General features: G+C 43.1%; 1 protein-coding gene across 2 annotated transcripts in view; it reads right to left on the bottom strand.

Annotated features, from left to right (window-relative positions):
• LOC135526775 (protocadherin-11 X-linked-like) overlaps positions 1-23,892 on the bottom strand; it is a 309,098-nt gene that overhangs the window by 270,733 nt on the left and 14,473 nt on the right. For both annotated transcript variants that reach the window (XM_064955432.1, XM_064955433.1), the window contains exons 2-3: positions 22,390-22,954; positions 741-3,227 (exon numbers count right to left, since the gene is read on the bottom strand). In XM_064955432.1, the coding sequence (XP_064811504.1) occupies positions 741-3,227; positions 22,390-22,929 (3,027 nt within the window). In that variant the 5' untranslated portion in view covers positions 22,930-22,954. The remainder of the gene's footprint in view (positions 1-740; positions 3,228-22,389; positions 22,955-23,892) is intronic.

Genomic DNA, 23,892 nt, shown 5'->3' with positions numbered 1-23,892 from the left:
CTGGGATTATTTAATGAGGTCTTATTATTCTGTAGTGTAGTGGCACTCTTGGGGGATACATGTCCTACTATTTCAGTAGAAAGTGAACAGCTGATTAAACCCAACATTTATCTGTTAAGCTGATGACTGTCAAATCAAAGACTCTATGTTTGGTTTTCTCTGTCTGTCAGACATGCTAGTTTTTTTCAGGTGTGTCAATCAAAAAAGCTTAGCGTTGCTTTAATCCGTTGGTCCTCAGCAAATACAGCTGTGCAGAGTTCAATTAGTAGCGTGGCCGACTCGATTCTCCCTCAAGCATGCTATTACTCTGCCACCAGCCTTTCTCACTTAAGATTCTCATTTAACACTGGTTCCCACCATTCCACTGCCTCAATTATACTTTTAAGTGGAACATTAACCCAAACAAGGTTAAAGTTTTTTTTTTAGACATCTAGTACAAGATAGCACAGGGAGGTATAATCTGTCTTCGTTTTTTTCCTCTTTCTGGGAAGTAAAGATAGATTTCATTTGGTTGAAGTTTCTTGGCCAGACTTCAGTTCTCTACTTCCTCTCTCGCGTATTCTTCCTCAATATTCAATGCTGATGACATTAATGCACATGTGTCTTTCTTTGTGTGGTTCATTCTCCCGGCTCCCTCCCGCTGCTACCCATCACCCTCCATCTTATCAACAAAGGTACAGTGGGACGGGGGAGTGGGAGTGGAAACAGTAGGTGGCTTTAGAAAATAAGTCATGAATTACCTGTCTGGTGTGGATTTGCCCAGAAGTCTTGAATCCCCCCTGACAGCTGCACTCTGAGACCGAGTACGGGTCTGAGCTGGTGGAGGAGCACTTGGAGTGCGAGTCACAGCCCACCACAAACGTGTTGTCTAGCGGGAGCTCCTGAATCACGTGGTGTTTATTGGGCGCCATCGGGGTCTCTGGTTTGATTTGGAAGGTTGGCTGGGGGGAGGCAGACTTGTAATGCTTGGCTAAGTCTGGGCTGTCAGGTTTGAAGGTGGTCGGCGTAGTGGCCCAGTTGTATTTCCCCATGGTCTGCTCATCTAACTCCACAGGCAGGTCCAGGGTTCCATTAATGTGCTCCTGGCTGGGATCATCAGGCTTGGATTCTTCTATGGTGACAAAGTTCAAGAGGAGGCTCTTAGGGGATCTCTTCTTTTTCTTCTTTTTCTTCTTGATTTGACGGTTCTCCTGGTTGGGCGACACCCACTCGCCGCTCTGCTTGCCCTTCTGCACCACTTTGTGCCTGGGCGTCTGCCGACAGCGTACCAAGGCCGTCACGAAGATGACTAAGATGACTGTCATAGTCCCAGCTATAATTGCGATGACAACAATCACGTATCCGTTGGCTTGGGGTGTGACCTCACTGTCTCCCACGTTACGGTCCAATGGAGTCTCCAAGCTCTTACGTAGCTGCTCTTGAATGAACGTAGCGTTGGATACAGTCTCGTTAATGAACAGGTGAATGAGGGCGATTGCGTGTAAGGACTCTGGCTGGCCCAGGTCTTTGACTTTCACCACTAGCCTGTGTAAACCCTGATCGGCTGAGACTATCTTCTCCTGCAGAGTTATATTACCAGTTGTTTTGTCTATGGCAAACAGCCCTCTTGGTGATCCCCCAATGATGCTGTACTGCAGCTCAGCATTCATGCCAGTGTCATTGTCTATAGCGAACACCCTGGTGACCACAGACCCAGGGCTGGTGGTAGACTGGACCAGATCGTAAGAGTAGTTGGACGAGGGGATAACAAAAACGGGTCGATTGTCATTGACATCCACAACGTTTATGGTGACCTTGGCGTATGAAGTGCTGGGTGGTTGCCCTCCGTCTATAGCCTTCACCATAAAAGTGTATGAGCTCTGCTGCTCTCTATCAAACGTGAGGTTGGGTTTGATCACACCGGTCTGGGGATCAATAAGGAAATTGTCTTTCCCATTCAGGATGGACAGTGTTATGACGGAGTTGTCACCTGCGTCAGAATCTGTGACGGTGATCAGGCCCACGGTCCCGTACAGAGGCAGGTTCTCAGGCACGTAGAAGTTATACTCAGGATGGGTGAAAGCTGGGCTGTTGTCGTTGAGGTCCTGCACTATTAACCTCACAGTGACATTGCTCTGCAGGGAAGTAGACCCATTGTCCCTAGCCATGACAGTGAACGAATACTTCTCCTGCTTCTCTCTATCCAGGCGTTTGCCAACGGAGAGGATTCCTGACCGTCTATCTATGTTAAAACCATCAGGAGCGTCAGGGCCAAGAGAATAAATAATCTCTGCATTATGTCCGCTGTCTGCATCCATGGCACTGATCTTTATGAGCTGCGTGGATGGATCATTGTTCTCTGGTATGGACAGCTGAATCTCAGGCTGAGGGAAGATGGGAGCGTTGTCATTCTCATCCTTAATTTTTATTAAAACCATCGCTGAAGTGTTCAAAGGAGGCTTCCCTGAATCCGACGCTACTATCTTAATTGCATATTCCCTGGTTGTTTCGTAATCTAAGGGGGCCGCAGTCTCCAGCAGGAACTGGTCATTAAAGACTGGCTTTAACCTGAAAGGAACATCATGGTCAGTGTAACAAGTCACTTTGCCGTTCAGATCCGAGTCCTTGTCCGTCACTGTAATTAGGGCTATTTTTGTGTTGAGAGGAGCATTCTCTGACAGTAGAACTGTTCCATTTACAAGGTTCATTATATACCGAGTGTCTATGGACGGAACGTTGTCATTAATGTCCGTTACGTTGACAATAACCATAGCTCTGGAGGGAGTGGAGCTGCCGTCGCTGGCCAGGACGATGAGTTTGTGGACCGGAGTGGCTTCTCTGTCTAAGGGCTGCTTGACAGTCATCAGCCCGGTGGTGCTGTCTATGGAAAAATGCCTCTTGGTGGATGAGGAGATCTGGTTGGAGAAGGAGAAGTGGATCTGGGCGTTGGAGCCGAGGTCTGCGTCTGTGGCGTGGAGTTGGGTGACGGAGGTTCCAATGGGGGCGTTCTCAGGGATGTTCACCTCCACCTCACTGTCCTTGAAGACCGGTCGATTGTCGTTGACGTCGGAGATGGTGACCTGGAGGATGGCCGTGCTGGACTTGGGTGGCGTTCCTCCGTCCTCCACCTTGATCTTCATGACGAAGGTGTCCTTCTGCTCGCGGTCCAGGCTCTGCTGGACGATCAGCTGAGGCCATCTGTCTCCCTCTGGGGTCTCGATGATGTCTAGGCCAAACTCACTTACACTCTGTATAGACAGGGAGAAGAACAAAGATCATTTGTGAGTTTCAGTCATATTTTACGGGACTACATGAAACTACTGTGCTGTCCTGTACATCCTGGACTATGTTACTAATTGCTTAGTTATTCATCAGTGTGGGGACGTATGCATTCATAGCCTGATTTCTGGTCATTTCACCTGAACATTACTATCTTATATGACATGTGATACACTGCAATAGCCTACTAGTGGTCCTGTAAGCTGGCACTAGACTCACACAGCTGGTTTCCAGAATCAACACAAATAAGCTGTAGTTTGTTTTAGTTTCAACAGATGTTTGCTCTCACTGCAGAAAAACACTTTGGGGTGAAAGTACTTTAATTGTAGTAGCAACGGTTGGAAAAAGCACCATACTTGAGCAAAAGTAAAGATATCTTTATTTTAAAAACACTAAAGTAAAAGTGAAAGTCACCCAGTAAAATACAATTTGAGTAAAAAGTCGAAAAAAGTATTTGATTAACAAGTAACAAGTACTTTTAGGTGTCAATGTATGGAGAAAACGTATGGAGTAAAAAATATATTATTTTCTTTAGAAATATAGTGAAGTAAAAGTAGTCAACAAGTATGCATGTGCTTCTTTGAAGCCCAATGGTATGCTTCATTTCATAATGTGCTGTGGCGCTCCAAACCTTTTCAGTTAACAGTTCTTCAATGAAACTAGATTGTTGACTTAAGTACAGTTAGCACCATCATAACCATTGTTTTAAGAAAACAAAATGCAATTAAAGTATTTTTTACTTAAGTACTTTACACCACAGCGTAATATACATTTTCTCAAAATATAGGCTAAATCCAGTTGGAAAATATTGATTTTATTAAGGAAATACTTAGGTCTATGTAAACAATGGATGCTGACAGTGAGTTAAACAGTTATGCCCATAACCAAAAAAGGCAATTGGTGAAGGTTTAGCGCTTTTAAAAAATCTTCAATAAATCTATTTTAAAAAACAAGAAACTGGCAGATGGAATGTACCCATATAACAGAAGACTAATGACACACAATGACATCAAACCATGATCAAGGTCCTTGGAATGTAATTATATGGAGTCATAGTGGAGTGACCCGGGGCGGCAGGGTGGCCTAGTGGTTAGAGCGTTGGACTAGTAGGGGCGGCAGGGTAGCATAGTGGTTAGAGCGTTGGACTAGTAACCGGAAGGTTGCAAGTTCAAAGCCCCGAGCTGACAAGGTACAAATCTGTTGTTCTGCCCCTGAACAGGTAGTTAACCCTCTGTCATTGAAAATAAGAATTTGTTCTTAACTGGCTTGCCTAGTTAAAAAATATATATATTCATAAACTATTATAGTACATTACTGCTCACTGCCACCCTTCAGCAGATTCTTCTTGTACTATATGCTGCCCCTCCATGTCAGATTACAAAGTAATGGTGCTTTTAATGAAGTACTCGTTTTAGCCCTCTACCCTCCGCAGTGCAACTCCTCTGCTTTAAGAAACATTGTATTCCATTTTTACCTTACTATCTTGCGTTTACTTTGGAATAGGGGAGACAGCTCACAAAATGTCAAGTTCATATACGAGAGAGACAGTTGAAAGGGAATCCACAGAGATAGCCTATTTAAATGCACTGCCAGACCACCATAGATTAAGGAGACAGAGAGACTCCACATTAAAAAAGCTTTTCACCCAAGGAGTGCCAAATCAGTAGGCCACAGTGATGCCCGAGGAAAATGAAAACAAATGCATGTAATCCCCATGAGAAACTGACTCTGACTGTTCAAAGTAATTGCCTTCCCCACAAAAATGTAGCACTAATATTTATGATTACAGATCAGCTATGTGGTAAAGATGGGTCCTGGCATATTTGCCATCATTATGATTTAGAGAGAAAGAGAGAGAGAGCGAGAGAGAGAGAGAGAGAGAGACCTAAGAACCTAAATGAGACCCATGCATTTTAAGAAACAAAGAGGGTCTTTGAAGGTCTTTCAGTCAGAAGCAGTTTCATGCAAAAACAAGAAAAAACAGCCTCTTTAAAGAGATAAGCTTCATGCAGCACATAATGTTGTAAGAGATTACTCTGTCTAGGCACAGCTATGAAACGAGATGAAGATACATACATTCTGACTGTGAACGGTACAATTTAGACCAAATGTGTTCATTTGACTACCCAGTATGTTTAGAACCAGTATAGTTCCTGTATCAATATAGTAAGGACCATGGCAGAGGGAAGAAGGAGGCCATTACTATGTCCTGGTAGCTGCAGCAGATACATGGTGTACACAGGGTTGTTGTTGGTGTTTGAGTTTCACTTGATGTGAATATTGTCGCTGGTCTGAAGCACTGCCAAGTGACAGAAGTCCCTTAAGAAACCAAAACCACCGCTGCCTGAATGGTTACTGTATGGCGAGTAGCTATAAACTATATACACGACTGGACAGCAAGAACAATGACCGTCCAATAACACTGAGTTCTAGAAGAAGATGAGTTCTAGAAGAAGATGAGTTCAAGAAGAAGATGAGTTCTAGTAGAAGATGAGTTCTGTAGAAGATGAGTTCTAGTAGAAGATGAGTTCTAGTAGAACATGAGTTCTAGAAGAAGATGAGATATATAGAAGAAGATGAGTTCAAGAAGAAGATGAGTTCTAGTAGAAGATGAGTTCTGTAGAAGATGAGTTCTAGTAGAACATGAGTTCTAGAAGAAGATGAGTTCTAGTAGAAGATGAGTTCTGTAGAAGATGAGTTCTGTAGAAGATGAGTTCTAGTAGAAGATGAGTTCTAGAAGAGGATGAGTTTTAGAAGAAGATGAGTTCTAGAAAAAGATGAGGTCTAGAAGAAGATGAGTTATAGTAGAAGATGAGTTATAGTAGAAGATGAGTTCTGTAGAAGACGAGTTCTAGAAGGAGATGAGTTCTGTAGAAGACAAGTTCTGGAAGGAGATGAGTTCTAGAAGAAGATGAGTTTTAGTAGAAGATACGTTCTAGAAGAAGATGAGTTCTAGTAGAAGATGAGTTAAAGAAGAAGATGAGCTCTGTAGAAGATGGTTTCAAGAAGATGATGAGTTCTAGCAGAATATGAGTTCTAGAAGAAGATGAGTTATCGAGGAGATGGGTTCTAGAAGGAAATGAGTTCTAGAAGGAGATGAGATCTAGAAGAAGATGAGTTCCAGTAAACGATGAGTTCTAGAAGAAGATGAGTTCTGTAGAAGTTGAGTTCTAGTAGAACATGAGTTCTAGAAGAAGATGAGATATAGAAGAAGATGAGTTTTAGAAAAAGATGAGTTCTAGTAGAAGATGAGTTCTAGTAGAACATGAGTTCTAGAAGACGATGAGTTATAGTAGAAGATGAGTTCTGTAGAAGACGAGTTCTAGAAGGAGATGAGTTTCTGTAGAAGATGAGTTCTAGTAGACGATGAGTTCTAGTAGAAGATGAGTTCTAGTAGAACATGAGTTCTAGAAGAGGATGAGTTTTAGAAGAAGATGAGGTCTAGAAGAAGATGAGTTATAGTAGAAGATGAGTTCAGTAGAAGATGAGTTCTAGTAGAATATGAGATAAAGTAGAAGATAAGCTCTGTAGAAGATGGGTTCTAGAAGAAGATGAGTTCTAGTAGTAGATGAGTTCTAGTAGAAGATGAGTTCTGTAGAAGACGAGTTCTGGAAGGAGATGAGTTCTATAGCAAGATGAGTTTTAGTAGAAGATACGTTCTAGAAGAAGATGAGTTCTGTAAACGATGAGTTCTAGTAGAAGATGAGTTCTGTAGAAGATGAGTTCTATAAGGAGATGAGTTCTAGAAGGAGATGAGTTCTAGTAGAAGATGAGGTCTAGAAGAAGATGAGTTCTAGTAGAAGATGAGTTCTAGCAGAAGATGAATTCTAGATGGAGATGAGTTCTAGAAGGAGATGAGTTCTAGTAGAAGATGAGGTCTAGAAGAAGATGAGTTCTGTAAACGATGAGTTCTAGAAAAAGATGAGTTCTGTAGAATAATATATCCCATTTAGCAGACGCTTTTATCCAAAGCGACTTACAAGTCGGCTGGGGCCACTACTTTTACATATGGGTGGTCCCAGCGGGAATCGAACCCACGACGCTTGGCGTTGCAAGCGCCATGCTCTACCGACTGAGCCACACAGGAAGATGAGTTCTAGAAGGAGATGAGTTCTAGAAGAAGATGAGATCTAGAAGAAGATGAGTTCTAGTAGAAGATGAGTTCAAGAAAAAGATGAGCTTTGTAGAAGATGGGTTTTAGAAGAAGATAAGTTCTAGTAGAATATGAGTTCTTGTTGAAGATGAGTTCTAGTAGAAGATGATTTCTGTAGAAGATGAGTTCTAGTAGAAGATGAGTTCTAGCAGAAGATGAGTTCTAGCAGAAGATGAATTCTAGAAGGAGATGAGTTCTAGAAGGAGATGAGTTCTAGTAGAAGATGAGGCTTAGAAGAAGATGAGTTCTAGTAGAAGATAAGTTTGAGAAGGAGATGAGTTCTAGAAGGAGATTAGTTCTAGAAGGAGATTATTTCTAGGAGAAGATGTATATTCATGGAGTGATTCTTTGAACATGAAGTAGCAATTACTAAGAACTCCACATTCGTTTAGTGAGTAACGATTTGACCATTGACCAAGCTGACATTAAAATAACTGTACTACGACTTTTCGATGAAATTCATAGGAGTGACTTTACCACTTCAATTCAGCGAATCATAACATATTGGCCCTTCTTACAATATGGTTGTTAAATCTTAGTGTAGACTTTAGTATCTGGGACTTTGGCACTGTGCTTCCATCCAGTCAATGTCATAAGTGCTCCTAAAGATGATTTATGAGCCAAACAGATTATTCCCCACCTGTCTCATGTTCACACATTTAGAGCATTTCAATCAGTTTCAGAGAACTATAACTAACTATCTAGAATGGCTGTTTATTTTTACTTCAGTGAATTCAAATTAGGCTGTTGGATTGTGAAAACATTTAGGGCAGGCAAACTTACTGTAGAAAAGGTTACTGAATATGAATCACTGGGCCCTAAGGTGCAGTGACAATAACCTTTAAATAAAATACAAAAACTGTACAGTTTAAAAAGAAAGCAGATACTTCATCTTCACCCAGACTGGACTCCTAAACCATGGTGATGAAGCATTCATCTACCATTGTAGATCACGTGTCTATAGGGACCATATATCTAGAGTCGCCTCCAAAATGATTGACATCCTTGATAAAGATTAGCAAAAAAATAGCTGTAAATAATGCCAGAACTGAGATGAATTGCTCGCTAAATAAAATAAAAAAGACATATTTTTTAAACTGATGCAATTGCTAAGAGAAAGAGATTTTGTTTAACAAGTAATGTTTATTTTTTTCCCCAAAATCTAGGTTTAAATATATTTGCTGCCCATGTTTTCAATACTTTGTACACCCTCCTCTTGCAAGGATGAAGTCACGGAACATTTTTTCTATAATAATTTCTGAAATTTTTACACTACGCGCTTCAGCACTCAGCGGTCCTGTTCCGCGAGCTTGTGTGACCTACCACTTTGCAGCTGAACCGTTGTTGCTCCTAGATATTTTCACTTCACATTAACAGCACTTACAGTTGACCGGGGCAGGTATAGCAGGTCTGAAATTTGCCTAACTGACTTGTTTGAAAGGTGGCATCCAATGACAGTGCCACATTGAAAATCACTGAGCTCTTCAGTCAGGCCATTCTACTGCCAATGTTTGTCTATGGAGAATGCATGGCTGTGTGCTCAATTTTATACCCCTGTGGGTGTGGTTGAACTAGCTGAATCGACTAAGTTGAAGGGGTGTCCACATACTTGTGTATATAGTGTATGTGTAGAGATCTATAAATTGTAGATATATAACATCTTGGTAATGATGTTAGTCGTCCAATGATATTGGTCGTCCAATGATATTACTCCTCCAACGATATTAGTCGTCCAACAATATTAGTGGTCCAATGATATTAGTCGTCCAATGATGGTAGTCGTCCAATGATGGTAGTCGTCCAATGATGTTAGTCGTCCAATGATGTTAGTCGTCCAATGATGTTAGTCGTCCAATGACGTTAGTCGTCCAATGATATTGGTCGTCCAATGATGGTAGTCGTCCAACGATATTAGTCGTCCAACGATATTAGTCGTACAATGATGTTAGTCGTCCAATGATGTTAGTCGTCCAATGATGTTAGTCGTCCAATGATGTTAGTCGTCCAATGATGTTAGTCGTCCAATGATTGTAGTCGTCCAATGATGGTAGTCGTCCAATGATGTTAGTCGTCCAATGATGGTAGTCGTCCAATGATGGTAGTCGTCCAATGATGTTAGTCATCCAATGATGGTAGTCGTCCAATGATGGTAGTCGTCCAATGATGTTAGTCGTCCAATGATGGTAGTCGTCCAATGATGGTAGTCGTCCAATGATGTTAGTCGTCCAATGATGTTAGTCGTCCAATGATGTTAGTCGTCCAATGATGTTAGTCATCCAATGATGGTAGTTGTCCAATGATGGTAGTCGTCCAATGATGGTAGTCGTCCAATGATGTTAGTCGTCCAATGATGTTAGTCGTCCAATGATGGTAGTCGTCCAATGATGTTAGTCGTCCAATGATGTTAGTCATCCAATGATGGTAGTCGTCCAATGATATTAGTCGTCCAATGATGTTAGTCATCCAATGATGTTAGTCGTCCAATCACAACAATCAAACGTTCCATCTCAGTATCAAACAATGATGTAGAGCCGCAGTTGGCTGATATTGGGGGCGGCTGACTGAAATCGCCTCACTGCAGACTCTTTCAATGTTTCAGATTGTCATCTGACGCATCTTTGAATAAAGTTGATGAGAGGAGACTGGGATTGAATTACATTGATTACCTGATTAAACATAGAGGAGACTGGGATTGAATCACATTGATGACCTGATTAATTCTAGAGGAGACTGGGATTGAATTTCATTGATTATCTGATTAAACCTAGAGGAGACTGGGATTGAATCACGTTGATGACCTGATTAATTCTAGAGGAGACTGGGCTTGAATCACGTTGATGAACTGATTAAATCTAGAGGAGACTGGGATTGAAATATGTTGATGACCTGATTAAACCTAGAGGGGACTGGGATTGAATCATGTTGATGACCTGATTAAACCTAGAGACTGGGATTGAATTATGTTGATGACCTGATTAAATCTAGAGGAGACTGGGATGGTGCTTTGAATATATCAGCCTTTCATAGCTATGCTAATGGTGGTGGATGGGCCGACGGGCAAGGCTATTTATCATTGGCTATAACATCCCTTTTATACAATACTGATGGAAGTCTCCATTGCCACCGGCCATGATCTGATGCATATCATTTAGACAAAACCAGCACACAATTGTTTGTTTCCTCTTGTCAACCTCTGGCAGAAGATAATGTGTCAAAATCAGAAACAAATGAAATCTGGAAGAGCTTGGCAGTGAGCTGAACACAGGCAGTGAGCTGAACACAGGCAGTTAGCTGAACACAGGCAGTTAGCTGAACACAGGCAGTTAGCTGAACACAGGCAGTTAGCTGAACACAGGCAGTTAGCTGAACACAGGCAGTGAGCTGAACACAGGCAGTTAGCTGAACACAGGCAGTGAGCTGAACACAGGCAGTTAGCTGAACACAGGCAGTTAGCTGAACACAGGCAGTTAGCAGAACACAGGCAGTTAGCTGAACACAGGCAGTTAGCTGAACACAGGCAGTGAGCTGAACACAGGCAGTTAGCTGAACACAGGCAGTGAGCTGAACACAGGCAGTGAGCTGAACACAGGCAGTGAGCTGAACACAGGCAGTTAGCTGAACACAGGCAGTTAGCAGAACACAGGCAGTGAGCTGAACACAGGCAGTGAGCTGAACACAGGCAGTGAGCTGAACACAGGCAGTGAGCTGAACACAGGCAGTGAGCTGAACACAGGTAGTGAGCTGAACACAGGCAGTTAGCTGAACACAGGCAGTGAGCTGAACACAGGCAGATAGCTGAACACAGGCAGTGAGCTGAACACAGGCAGATAGCTGAACACAGGCAGTGAGCTGAACACAGGCAGTGAGCTGAACACAGGTAGTGAGCTGAACACAGGCAGTTAGCTGAACACAGGCAGTTAGCTGAACACAGGCAGATAGCTGAACACAGGCAGTGAGCTGAACACAGGCAGTGAGCTGAACACAGGCAGTTAGCTTGCTGAGCTCTTTGTTTAATTGTCCATTCTGCAGCAAGCAGCATCCAATGAAGAACATTAATCAATTATGAAATGTCAATTTGAGTGATTTGAAGAGAGAGCTCCTACATGTTGAATCTATTGCAGTGTTACGGCATAACTGGCTTCTGTAAATGAACATACTGTATAAATGAACTCTGGCGTTACACATTTTCAACATTTCTCTTTGTTTTCTATGACAGGCAGAACCTAATTTTCCTACCATCTGCTCATAATAGCCTGGCAAACAAGTTAGATGTATACATTTTTAAACAAAGACGAGTTGTTGCTCCAAATCCACACACCGGAATAAAGACTTCCTCTTTCTTTCAACACCAAGTTTATCTTTCTCTGATATATAGCAGGATATTGATCTACACAAGGTGATCCCGACAACGCCCGCCCACAACAAATGCTGTTAAGACACACTGAAAATCCCTCAAAATAGGAAGGATTCGGTTTCCTGCAGTGTGGTGCAAATGTCTTTAAAATTCTTGGAGAAAAATAACATTTGGAGAAGTGTAGACCCCAAAACAACCAAAATCAATACCGATATCCCTTGAGCCCGACCTGCCTCACACGGTCAATGTCTCAAATGGCACCATATTCCCTATATAGTGCACTGCTTTTGACCAGAAGCCTATATGGAATAGGGTGGCGTTTGAGACACAGTCAGGGTCTGAGGAGGAACCTGTAAAGAGGTACGCTTTAAGTGATAAAATGTGTTCCTAACGGAAGAGGCTCCTGCATCCATGCATGGCATTACGTTCCCCTGACCTTGGACGTGTTCTTAGAACGCCTGTGCGTCATTCCAAGACGACGTAGCAGTTACAACCCTGACGCTGCTAATGGTAAACATTCCATTTTAGAATCCCATAATTCAAAGGTTGCTATGGATGACACTGCTACACTCATTATTTGGGTGGCATTACTGGTTTCGTAAATGTGTTATAGATGCCTTATTTTAGGCCTATACCACTTTCAAGTAAAGGGTTACTGACCATTATGTGTGATATCAAACAGACTATACGGGTTGGTATTGTGTATTAGCCCACCATATGAAAAAACAGAGCCAACATGGTTTTGAATTAAGGTGGCTGTCATATCTCATCTGTCCTAATATCAGCTAGCCTACAGTATATGTCTGTCAGCTGAGGGGATAGAACTGGCCTATTGTGATGACACACAGGGGTAGCAGTTTCAGCTTGATGTCAGGGACAAAACAGGAGCACTATGATGACACACAATGGTAGCAGTTTCAGCTTGATGTCAGGGACAAAACAGGAGCACTGTGGTAGTAAACTATTATTCTGTATGGAGCTCCACAGACAAATCTCTGAGGACCATACAAAGATAGTCCAAGGGGTGGATTAAAGACCAGCAGCTATTCTAGGAATGCTTGCACAAACCCCTAAAGAACTAAACTATGCTCTGTACTGTAAGACTGTATAGTGCACTTCTAAAATTCACTTGAATTAATGTCCTCATGGGTACTGTACCTCTATGTTGTATTTATGTTTATGGACTGCTTTTCAGAAAAACTCTTTTGAATAAAACGGATGGGTAGAAAATACAAAACAGACATATTTCCCCAAGGAAGATAAGATATGGAACTGAATTTAAATAAACGAGAGAGAAAAAAAGCAAGGATAGGAAATATAAAATCAAATAAAAATAAAAATGAGGCAAGGATATGAAACAGCAATAATATACATGAGAGGAGATAACAGTCATGAAAGGAGAGGAGGAGAGGAGATAATAGTCATGAAAGGAGGGGAGGAGAGGAGATAACAGTCATGAAAGGAGAGGAGGAGAGGAGATAATAGTCATGAAAGGAGGAGAGGAGATAACAGTCATGAAAGGAGAGGAGGAGAGGAGATAACAGTCATGAAAGGAGAGGAGGGGATAACAGTCATGAAAGGAGAGGAGGAGAGGAGATAATAGTCATGAAAGGAGGAGAGGAGATAACAGTCATGAAAGGAGGGGAGGAGAGGAGATAACAGTCATGAAAGGAGAGGAGGAGAGGAGATAACAGTCATGAAAGGAGAGGGGGAGAGGAGATAACAGTCATGAAAGGAGAGGAGATAACAGTCATGAAATGAGAGGAGGTGATAACAGTCATGAAAGGAGAGTAGGAGAGGAGATAACAGTCATGAAAGGAGAGGAGGAGAAAACCACCATGAAAGGAGTGGAGATAACAATCATGAATGGAGAGGAGGAGAGGAGACAACAGTCATGAAAGGAGAGGAGGAGATAACAGTCATGAAAGGAGAGGAGGAGAGGAGATAACAGTCATGAAAGGAGAGGAGGAGATAACAGTCATGAAAGGAGAGGAGGAGAGGAGATAATAGTCATGAAAGGAGGAGAGGAGATAACAGTCATGAAAGGAGGGGAGGAGAGGAGATAACAGTCATGAAAGGAGAGGAGGAGAGGAGATAACAGTCATGAAAGGAGAGGGGGAGAGGAGATAACAGTCATGAAAGGAGAGGAGATAACAGTCATGAAATGAGAGGAGGTGATAACAGTCATGAAAGGAGAGTAGGAGAGGAGATAACAGTCATGAAAGGAGAGGAGGAGAAAACCACCATGAAAGGAGTGGAGATAACAATCATGAATGGAGAGGAGGAGAGGAGACAACAGTCATGAAAGGAGAGGAGGAGAGGAGATAACAGTCATGAAAGGAGTGGAGGAGAGGAGATAACAGTCATGAAATGAGAGGAGGAGAAGAGATAACAGTCATGAGAGGAGAAGGAGGAGAGGAGATAACAGTCATGAAAGGAGAGGAGGAGAGGAGATAACAGTCAAGAAAGTAGAGGAGGAGAGGAGATAACAGCCATGAAAGCAGAGGAGGAGAGGAGATAACAGTCATGAAAGGAGAGGGGGAGAGGAGCTAACAGTCATGAAAGGAGAGGAAGAGAGAAGATAACAGTCATGAAAGGAGAGGACGAGAGGGGATGACATTCATGAAAGTAGAGGAGGAGAGGAGATAATAGTCATGAAATGAGAGGAGGAGAGGAGATAACAGTCATGAAAGGAGAGGAGATAACAGTCATGAAAGGAGATTAGGAGAGGAGATAGTAGTCATGGAATGAGAGGAGGAGAGGAGATAACAGTCATGAAAGGAGAGGAGGAGAGGAGATAACAGCCATGAAAGGAGAGGAGGAGAGGAGATAACAGTCATGAAATGAGAGGAGGAGAAGAGATAACAGTCATGAGAGGAGAAGGAGGAGAGGAGATAACAGTCATGAAAGGAGAGGAGAGGAGATAATAGTCATGAAATGAGAGGAGGAGAGGAGATAACAGTCATGAAAGGAGAGGGGGAGAGGAGATAACAGTCATGAAATGAGAGGTGATAACAGTCATGAAAGGAGAGGAGGAGAGGAGATAACAGTCATGAAAGGAGAGGAGGAGATACCAGTCATGAACAGAGAGGAGGATAGGAGACAACAGTCATGAAAGGAGAGGAGGAGAGGAGATAAAAGTCATGAAATGAGAGGAGGAGAGGAGATAACCATCATGAAAGGAGAAGAGGAGAGGAGATAACAGTCATGAAAGGGGTGGAGGAGAGGAGATAACAGTCAGGAAAGGAGAGGAGAGCAGATAACAGTCATGAAAGGAGAGGAGGAGAGGAGATAACAGCCATGAAATTAGAGGAGGAGAGGAGATAACAGTCATGAAAGGAGAGGAGGAGAGGAGATAACAGTCATGAGAAGAGAGGAGGAATAGGAGATAACAGTCATGAAAGGAGAGGATGAGAGGAGATAACAGTCATGAAAGGAGTGGAGGAGAGGAGATAACAGTCATGAAAGGAGAGGAGAGCAGATAACAGTCATGAAAGGAGAGGAGGAGAGGAGATACCAGTCATGAAATGAGAGGAGAAGAGGAGATAACAGTCATGAAAGGAGAGGAGGAGAGGAGATAACAGTCATGAAAGGAGAGGAGGAGAGGAGATAACAGTCATGAGAGGAGAGGGGGAATAGGAGATAACAGTCATGAAAGGAGAGGAGGAGAGGAGATGACATTCATGAAAGTAGTGGAGGAGAGGAGATAACAGTCATGAAAGGAGAGGAGGAGAGGAGATAACAGTCGTGAAAGGAGAGGAGGATAGGAGATAACAGTTATGAAATGAGAGGAGGAGAGGAGCTAACAGTCATGAAAGGAGAGGAAGAGAGAAGATAACAGTCATGAAAGGAGAGGACGAGAGGAGATGACATTCATGAAAGTAGAGGAGGAGAGGAGATAATAGTCATGAAATGAGAGGAGGAGAGGAGATAACAGTCATGAAAGGAGAGGAGATAACAGTCATGAAAGGAGATTAGGAGAGGAGATAGTAGTCATGAAAGGAGAGGAGGAGAGGAGATAACAGCCATGAAAGGAGTGGAGGAGAGGAGATAACAGTCATGAAAGGAGAGGAGGAGAGGAGATAACAGTCATGAAAGGAGAGGAGGATAGGAGATAACAGTTATGAAATGAGAGGAGGAGAGGAGATAACAGCCATGAAAGGAGAGGAGGAGAGGAGATAACAGTCATGAGAGGAGAGGAGGAATAGGAGATAACAGTCATGAAAGGAGAGGAGGAGAGGAGATAACAGTCATGAAAGGAGAGGAGGAGAGGAGCTAACAGTCATGAAAGGAGAGGAAGAGAGAAGATAACAGTCATGAAAGGAGAGGACGAGAGGAGATTACATTCATGAAAGTAGAGGAGGAGAGGAGATAATAGTCATGAAATGAGAGGAGGAGAGGAGATAACAGTCATGAAAGGAGAGGGGGAGGAGATAACAGTCATGAAGGGAGAGTAGATAACAGTCATGAAATGAGAGGAGGTGATAACAGTCATGAAAGGAGAGGAGGAGAGGAGATAACAGTCATGAAAGGAGAGGAGGAGAGGAGATAACAGTCATGAAATGAGAGGAGGAGAGGAGATAACAGCCATGAAAGGAGAGGAGGAATAGGAGATAACAGTCATGAAAGGAGAGGAGGAGAGGAGATAACAGTCATGAAAGGAGAGGAGATAACAGTCATGAAAGGAGATTAGGAGAGCAGATAATAGTCATGAAAGGAGAGGAGGAGAGGAGATAACAGCCATGAAAGGAGTGGAGGAGAGGAGATAACAGTCATGAAAGGAGAGTAGAGCAGATAACAGTCATGAAAGGAGAGGAGGAGAGGAGATACCAGTCATGAAAGGAGAGGAGATAACAGTCATGAAAGGAGAGGAGGAATAGGAGATAACAGTCATGAAAGGAGAGGAGGAGAGGAGATAACAGTCATGAAAGGAGAGGAGATAACAGTCATGAAAGGAGAGGAGGAGAGGAGCTAACAGTCATGAAAGGAGAGGAGGAGAGGAGATAACAGTCATGAAAGGAGAGGAGAGCAGATAACAGTCATGAGAAGAGAGGAGGAATAGGAGATAACAGTCATGAAAGGAGAGGATGAGAGGAGATAACAGTCATGAGAGGAGAGGGGGAATAGGAGATAACAGTCATGAAAGGAGAGGAGGAGAGGAGATGACATTCATGAAAGTAGTGGAGGAGAGGAGATAACAGTCATGAAAGGAGAGGAGGAGAGGAGATAACAGTCGTGAAAGGAGAGGAGGATAGGAGATAACAGTTATGAAATGAGAGGAGGAGAGGAGCTAACAGTCATGAAAGGAGAGGAAGAGAGAAGATAACAGTCATGAAAGGAGAGGACGAGAGGAGATGACATTCATGAAAGTAGAGGAGGAGAGGAGATAATAGTCATGAAATGAGAGGAGGAGAGGAGATAACAGTCATGAAAGGAGAGGAGATAACAGTCATGAAAGGAGATTAGGAGAGGAGATAGTAGTCATGAAAGGAGAGGAGGAGAGGAGATAACAGCCATGAAAGGAGTGGAGGAGAGGAGATAACAGTCATGAAAGGAGAGGAGGAGAGGAGATAACAGTCATGAAAGGAGAGGAGGATAGGAGATAACAGTTATGAAATGAGAGGAGGAGAGGAGATAACAGCCATGAAAGGAGAGGAGGAGAGGAGATAACAGTCATGAGAGGAGAGGAGGAATAGGAGATAACAGTCATGAAAGGAGAGGAGGAGAGGAGATAACAGTCATGAAAGGAGAGGAGGAGAGGAGCTAACAGTCATGAAAGGAGAGGAAGAGAGAAGATAACAGTCATGAAAGGAGAGGACGAGAGGAGATTACATTCATGAAAGTAGAGGAGGAGAGGAGATAATAGTCATGAAATGAGAGGAGGAGAGGAGATAACAGTCATGAAAGGAGAGGGGGAGGAGATAACAGTCATGAAGGGAGAGTAGATAACAGTCATGAAATGAGAGGAGGTGATAACAGTCATGAAAGGAGAGGAGGAGAGGAGATAACAGTCATGAAAGGAGAGGAGGAGAGGAGATAACAGTCATGAAATGAGAGGAGGAGAGGAGATAACAGCCATGAAAGGAGAGGAGGAATAGGAGATAACAGTCATGAAAGGAGAGGAGGAGAGGAGATAACAGTCATGAAAGGAGAGGAGATAACAGTCATGAAAGGAGATTAGGAGAGCAGATAATAGTCATGAAAGGAGAGGAGGAGAGGAGATAACAGCCATGAAAGGAGTGGAGGAGAGGAGATAACAGTCATGAAAGGAGAGTAGAGCAGATAACAGTCATGAAAGGAGAGGAGGAGAGGAGATACCAGTCATGAAAGGAGAGGAGATAACAGTCATGAAAGGAGAGGAGGAATAGGAGATAACAGTCATGAAAGGAGAGGAGGAGAGGAGATAACAGTCATGAAAGGAGAGGAGATAACAGTCATGAAAGGAGAGGAGGAGAGGAGCTAACAGTCATGAAAGGAGAGGAGGAGAGGAGATAACAGTCATGAAAGGAGAGGAGAGCAGATAACAGTCATGAGAAGAGAGGAGGAATAGGAGATAACAGTCATGAAAGGAGAGGATGAGAGGAGATAACAGTCATGAAAGGAGTGGAGGAGAGGAGATAACAGTCATGAAAGGAGAGGAGAGCAGATAACAGTCATGAAAGGAGAGGAGGAGAGGAGATACCAGTCATGAAATGAGAGGAGAAGAGGAGATAACAGTCATGAAAGGAGAGGAGGAGAGGAGATAACAGTCATGAAAGGAGAGGAGGAGAGGAGATAACAGTCATGAGAGGAGAGGGGGAATAGGAGATAACAGTCATGAAAGGAGAGGAGGAGAGGAGATGACATTCATGAAAGTAGTGGAGGAGAGAGGAGATAACAGTCATGAAAGGAGAGGAGGAGAGGAGATAACAGTCGTGAAAGGAGAGGAGGATAGGAGATAACAGTTATGAAATGAGAGGAGGAGAGGAGCTAACAGTCATGAAAGGAGAGGAAGAGAGAAGATAACAGTCATGAAAGGAGAGGACGAGAGGAGATGACATTCATGAAAGTAGAGGAGGAGAGGAGATAATAGTCATGAAATGAGAGGAGGAGAGGAGATAACAGTCATGAAAGGAGAGGAGATAACAGTCATGAAAGGAGATTAGGAGAGGAGATAGTAGTCATGAAAGGAGAGGAGGAGAGGAGATAACAGCCATGAAAGGAGTGGAGGAGAGGAGATAACAGTCATGAAAGGAGAGGAGGAGAGGAGATAACAGTCATGAAAGGAGAGGAGGATAGGAGATAACAGTTATGAAATGAGAGGAGGAGAGGAGATAACAGCCATGAAAGGAGAGGAGGAGAGGAGATAACAGTCATGAGAGGAGAGGAGGAATAGGAGATAACAGTCATGAAAGGAGAGGAGGAGAGGAGATAACAGTCATGAAAGGAGAGGAGGAGAGGAGCTAACAGTCATGAAAGGAGAGGAAGAGAGAAGATAACAGTCATGAAAGGAGAGGACGAGAGGAGATTACATTCATGAAAGTAGAGGAGGAGAGGAGATAATAGTCATGAAATGAGAGGAGGAGAGGAGATAACAGTCATGAAAGGAGAGGGGGGGAGGAGATAACAGTCATGAAGGGAGAGTAGATAACAGTCATGAAATGAGAGGAGGTGATAACAGTCATGAAAGGAGAGGAGGAGAGGAGATAACAGTCATGAAAGGAGAGGAGGAGAGGAGATAACAGTCATGAAATGAGAGGAGGAGAGGAGATAACAGCCATGAAAGGAGAGGAGGAATAGGAGATAACAGTCATGAAAGGAGAGGAGGAGAGGAGATAACAGTCATGAAAGGAGAGGAGATAACAGTCATGAAAGGAGATTAGGAGAGCAGATAATAGTCATGAAAGGAGAGGAGGAGAGGAGATAACAGCCATGAAAGGAGTGGAGGAGAGGAGATAACAGTCATGAAAGGAGAGTAGAGCAGATAACAGTCATGAAAGGAGAGGAGGAGAGGAGATACCAGTCATGAAAGGAGAGGAGATAACAGTCATGAAAGGAGAGGAGGAATAGGAGATAACAGTCATGAAAGGAGAGGAGGAGAGGAGATAACAGTCATGAAAGGAGAGGAGATAACAGTCATGAAAGGAGAGGAGGAGAGGAGCTAACAGTCATGAAAGGAGAGGAGGAGAGAAGATAACAGTCATGAAATGAGAGGAGGAGAGGAGATAACAGTCATGAGAGGAGAGGAGGAATAGGAGATAACAGTCATGAAAGGAGAGGAGGAGAGGAGCTAACAGTCATGAAAGGAGAGGAGGAGAGAAGATAACAGTCATGAAAGGAGAGGACGAGAGGAGATGACATTCATGAAAGTAGAGGAGGAGAGGAGATAATAGTCATGAAATGAGAGGAGGAGAGGAGATAACAGTCATGAAATGAGAGGAGGAGAAGAGATAACAGTCATGAAAGGAGATGAGGAGAGGAGATAACAGCCATGAAAGGAGAGGAGGAGAGGAGATAACAGTCATGAAAGGAGAGGAGGAATAGGAGATAACAGTCATGAAAGGAGAGGAGATAACAGTCATGAAAGGAGATTAGGAGAGGAGATACTAGTCATGAAAGGAGAGGAGGAGAGGAGATAACAGCCATGAAAGGAGTGGAGGAGAGGAGATAACAGTCATGAAAGGAGAGGAGGAGAGGAGATAACAGTCATGAAAAGAGAGGAGATAACAGTCATGAAAGGAGATTAGGAGAGGAGATACTAGTCATGAAAGGAGAGGAGGAGACGAGATAACAGTCATGAAATGAGAGGAGGAGAGGAGATAACAGTCATGAAAGGAGAGGAGGAGAGGAGATAACAGCCATGAAAGGAGAGGAGGAGAGGAGATAACAGTCATGAAAGGAGAGGAGATAACAGTCATGAAAGGAGATTAGGAGAGGAGATAATAGTCATGAAAGGAGAGGAAGAGAGGAGATAACAGCCATGAAAGGAGTGGAGGAGAGGAGATAACGGTCATGAAAGGAGAGGAGGAGAGGAGATAACAGCCATGAAAGGAGAGGAGGAGAGGAGATAACAGTCATGAAAGGAGAGGAGGAGAGGAGATAACAGTCATGAAAGGAGATTAGGAGAGGAGATAATAGTTATGAAAGGAGAGGAGGAGAGGAGATAACAGTCATGAAAGGAGAGGAGGAGAGGAGATAATAGTCATGAAAGGAGAGGAGGAGAGGAGATAACAGTCATTAAAGGAGATGAGGAGAGGAGATAACAGTCATTAAAGGAGATGAGGAGATAATTGTCATGAAAGTAGTGAAGGAGAGGAGATAACAGCCATGAAAGGAGAGGAGGAGAGGAGATAACAGCCATGAAAGGAGAGGAGAAGATAATAGTCATGAAAGGAGAGGAGGAGAGGAGATAACAGTCATGAAAAGGTGATGGGAATGACTGGAGATCATCATCACTGCTGTGTGCCAAACATTTGGCTGGTCATTTTCCAGGCATGAACAATTCAGTACATTTCAGCGGGGGAGGCCTTGGCACAGAAATAACGCATTCAAAATGCAAATTGGTAATCAAGTCAGACATGAGCAGCAAGGAAACTGTTAATTTTCACACAAAGCAAACTTAATATCAGACAACCTGTGACTCGTCTCATTATCATCTCACATCGAGCTCCTAAAAACATCATCGTGTCGCCGAGATGAGACAACCTTTTCCAAAGCAACCTTTTCACGTACATGCTTGTTATAGAAGACTATCTGCTACAGCCTTTACATGTGTTTAGTGCCACCTCCGCATAGCAAATGATGTGCTGCATCTCCTCTCAAAAACTGTAAGAATTAGAATTCGCAAGCAGGCCTCAGATAATCTGCAATATTCATCTTCCTCCACGATGTATTGAGTATTGTCTAGACTATGAATGGAGAATGCATGGCATTATCCTACTTTCTGGTTTTAGGCCGACTTCATTAAGGCAACTGAGAAAATTGCGCTGCGATTTAATAGAACATCAATTAGATGATAAAAAGAACGGTGGGTTCTGCATGAGGAACTTATTAGCATAATACAGTACGGTCCTTTTCTAGGCAATAATATACAATATTCCCGACATTTAACCTTTTTTTCCCGGAAATCGGAGGAATATGCTGCATCTGCAATTTCCTAAATGGACTTTTGTTGTTATGGTTTATAGCAAAACTACACCTTGCTTTTGACTTGCTACACATAATGACATAAAGCCTTTTCAAAGAAAGCATGGTGGTTTCTCGGTGGCCCTAAGGCTCTGTTCTGATTTAAGCGTGGAAACGTGGCTTATAAAGTCTGACAACAGAGAACAGCTCTACTAACACACAGCCTTATGGGTTCAACTAAATGCAGGTGAACAGCAGTGATACTGGGAGGGGTGGTACTGTATGGAGCTAGTACCTAATACATCTACCCCGTCTTTTCCGATGTTTTGAATTATAGAATATTTTTAAATGATTTAAGCTAGCGTTGACAATCTTCTGGAGTTAACAATTTGTGTAACTGTTTTTCAAACAAATAAGAATGAAAACAAACAATTCTAAAGAATACAAACTATTGATCTTCATGTCAAGCACACAAGCAGTGACAGTCACTCGATACTGATTGAGAGAAGTGTGAGCTCACCTTGACAAGTTCATAGTGTTGGATCCCATTGATCCCCACATCTGGGTCAAATGCAGAGGGCACGGGGTATCGGGTGTTGATGGCAGTGTTCTCTGGGATGGAGATGTTTATTACGGTGGACTGGAAGAGTGGAGCGTTGTCATTGATGTCCTCAATCAGGAACCGGATCTTGACCAGACGGAAGATCTCGTCAGGCAGAACGGCGACCTCGATCTCGTAGAAGCAGCGCTTCTCGTTGAATACTCCTGAGCAGAGCTTCTCTCGGTCGATGCGGTGAGCCGTGGTGAAGATCTCCCCGGTGTTGGCCTCTACCCTCACCAAAGGCACATCGCCCGTTTTGTAGACGGGCTTAAACTGCAGTGGCGAGGACAGCTTGAAGTCAGGGTCAAGGTTCAGGTCCAAGTCCTTCCGTAGGTTCCCGATGCGGACATTCTCGGGCTGCTCCTCCCTCACCGTGTAGTCCTTCTCTTGGGCCCAGGACAGCAAGACCAGGCAGGTGAGCAACACCACCAGCACATGGGCATGACCTGCTAAGTCCATAATCAGAGAGGCTGCAACTCTGTCACTGAGAGAGAGAGAGAGAGAGAGAGCGAGAGAGACAGAGAGAGAGAGAGAGAGATTATTATTATCATGATTATTATTTATTACATATTCTACTATTGACTGTTACCATTTTATTGTTATTATTTTTGTATTTAATTTTGTATTATTATTTACTACACTTTTATATTTGCTATCATTTATAATTTTGTTACAATGTATATTGTATACATTGTTGCTTTGGCAATATTGACACAATGTTTTTCATGCCAATAAAGCAGCTTGAATTTGAGAGAGAGACAGACAGACAGACAGAGAGAGAGAGAGAGAGAGAGAGAGAGAGAGAGAGAGAGGGAGAGAGAGAGAGAGAGAGAGAGAGAGAGAGAGAGACATGTCTCTGCAAAAGTTAGATGATACACAGGTTACATCTGCAGAGGCGCACCCTATTTCCTCTACTTTTTGACCAGAGCTCTATGATCAAAAACAGTGCACTATTTAGGGAAGAGGGTGTCACTCAAACGCAGACCCATGTATTCTGACTGTAATTAGTATGATTCTCCCTTATGGAGAGGGGTTGAACTTGACCTATCAACCTAACTAGCTCTGAGCCTGCATCCCTCCAATGTCTTTGAGAGCGAATTAACAGACATTTTACACAATGAACCTTTGACGACACTCCGTTGAACACAAAGACACGAACAGGTTATTAGTTGTCATCTTCCATCAATCCGTCACATTGCAGTAATCAACCAATTCATATTTTCATCGCAGGGAGGGTGTGTGTGTGTGTGTGTGTGTGTGTGTGTGTGTGTGTGTGTGTGTGTGTGTGTGTGTGTGTGTGTGTGTGTGTGTGTGTGTGTGTGTGTGTGTGTGTGTGTGTGTGTGTGTGTGTGAATCAGAGGAGATCATCATTGGCGTTGTCGATACACAAACTTGTCTGAATGCTAGTGTGAGGCATTTCGT

This window comes from Oncorhynchus masou, chromosome 32 (assembly GCF_036934945.1).
Source record: "Oncorhynchus masou masou isolate Uvic2021 chromosome 32, UVic_Omas_1.1, whole genome shotgun sequence".
NCBI classification, from domain to species: domain Eukaryota; kingdom Metazoa; phylum Chordata; class Actinopteri; order Salmoniformes; family Salmonidae; genus Oncorhynchus; species Oncorhynchus masou.
This window is presented reverse-complemented; position numbering and strand designations above follow the sequence as displayed.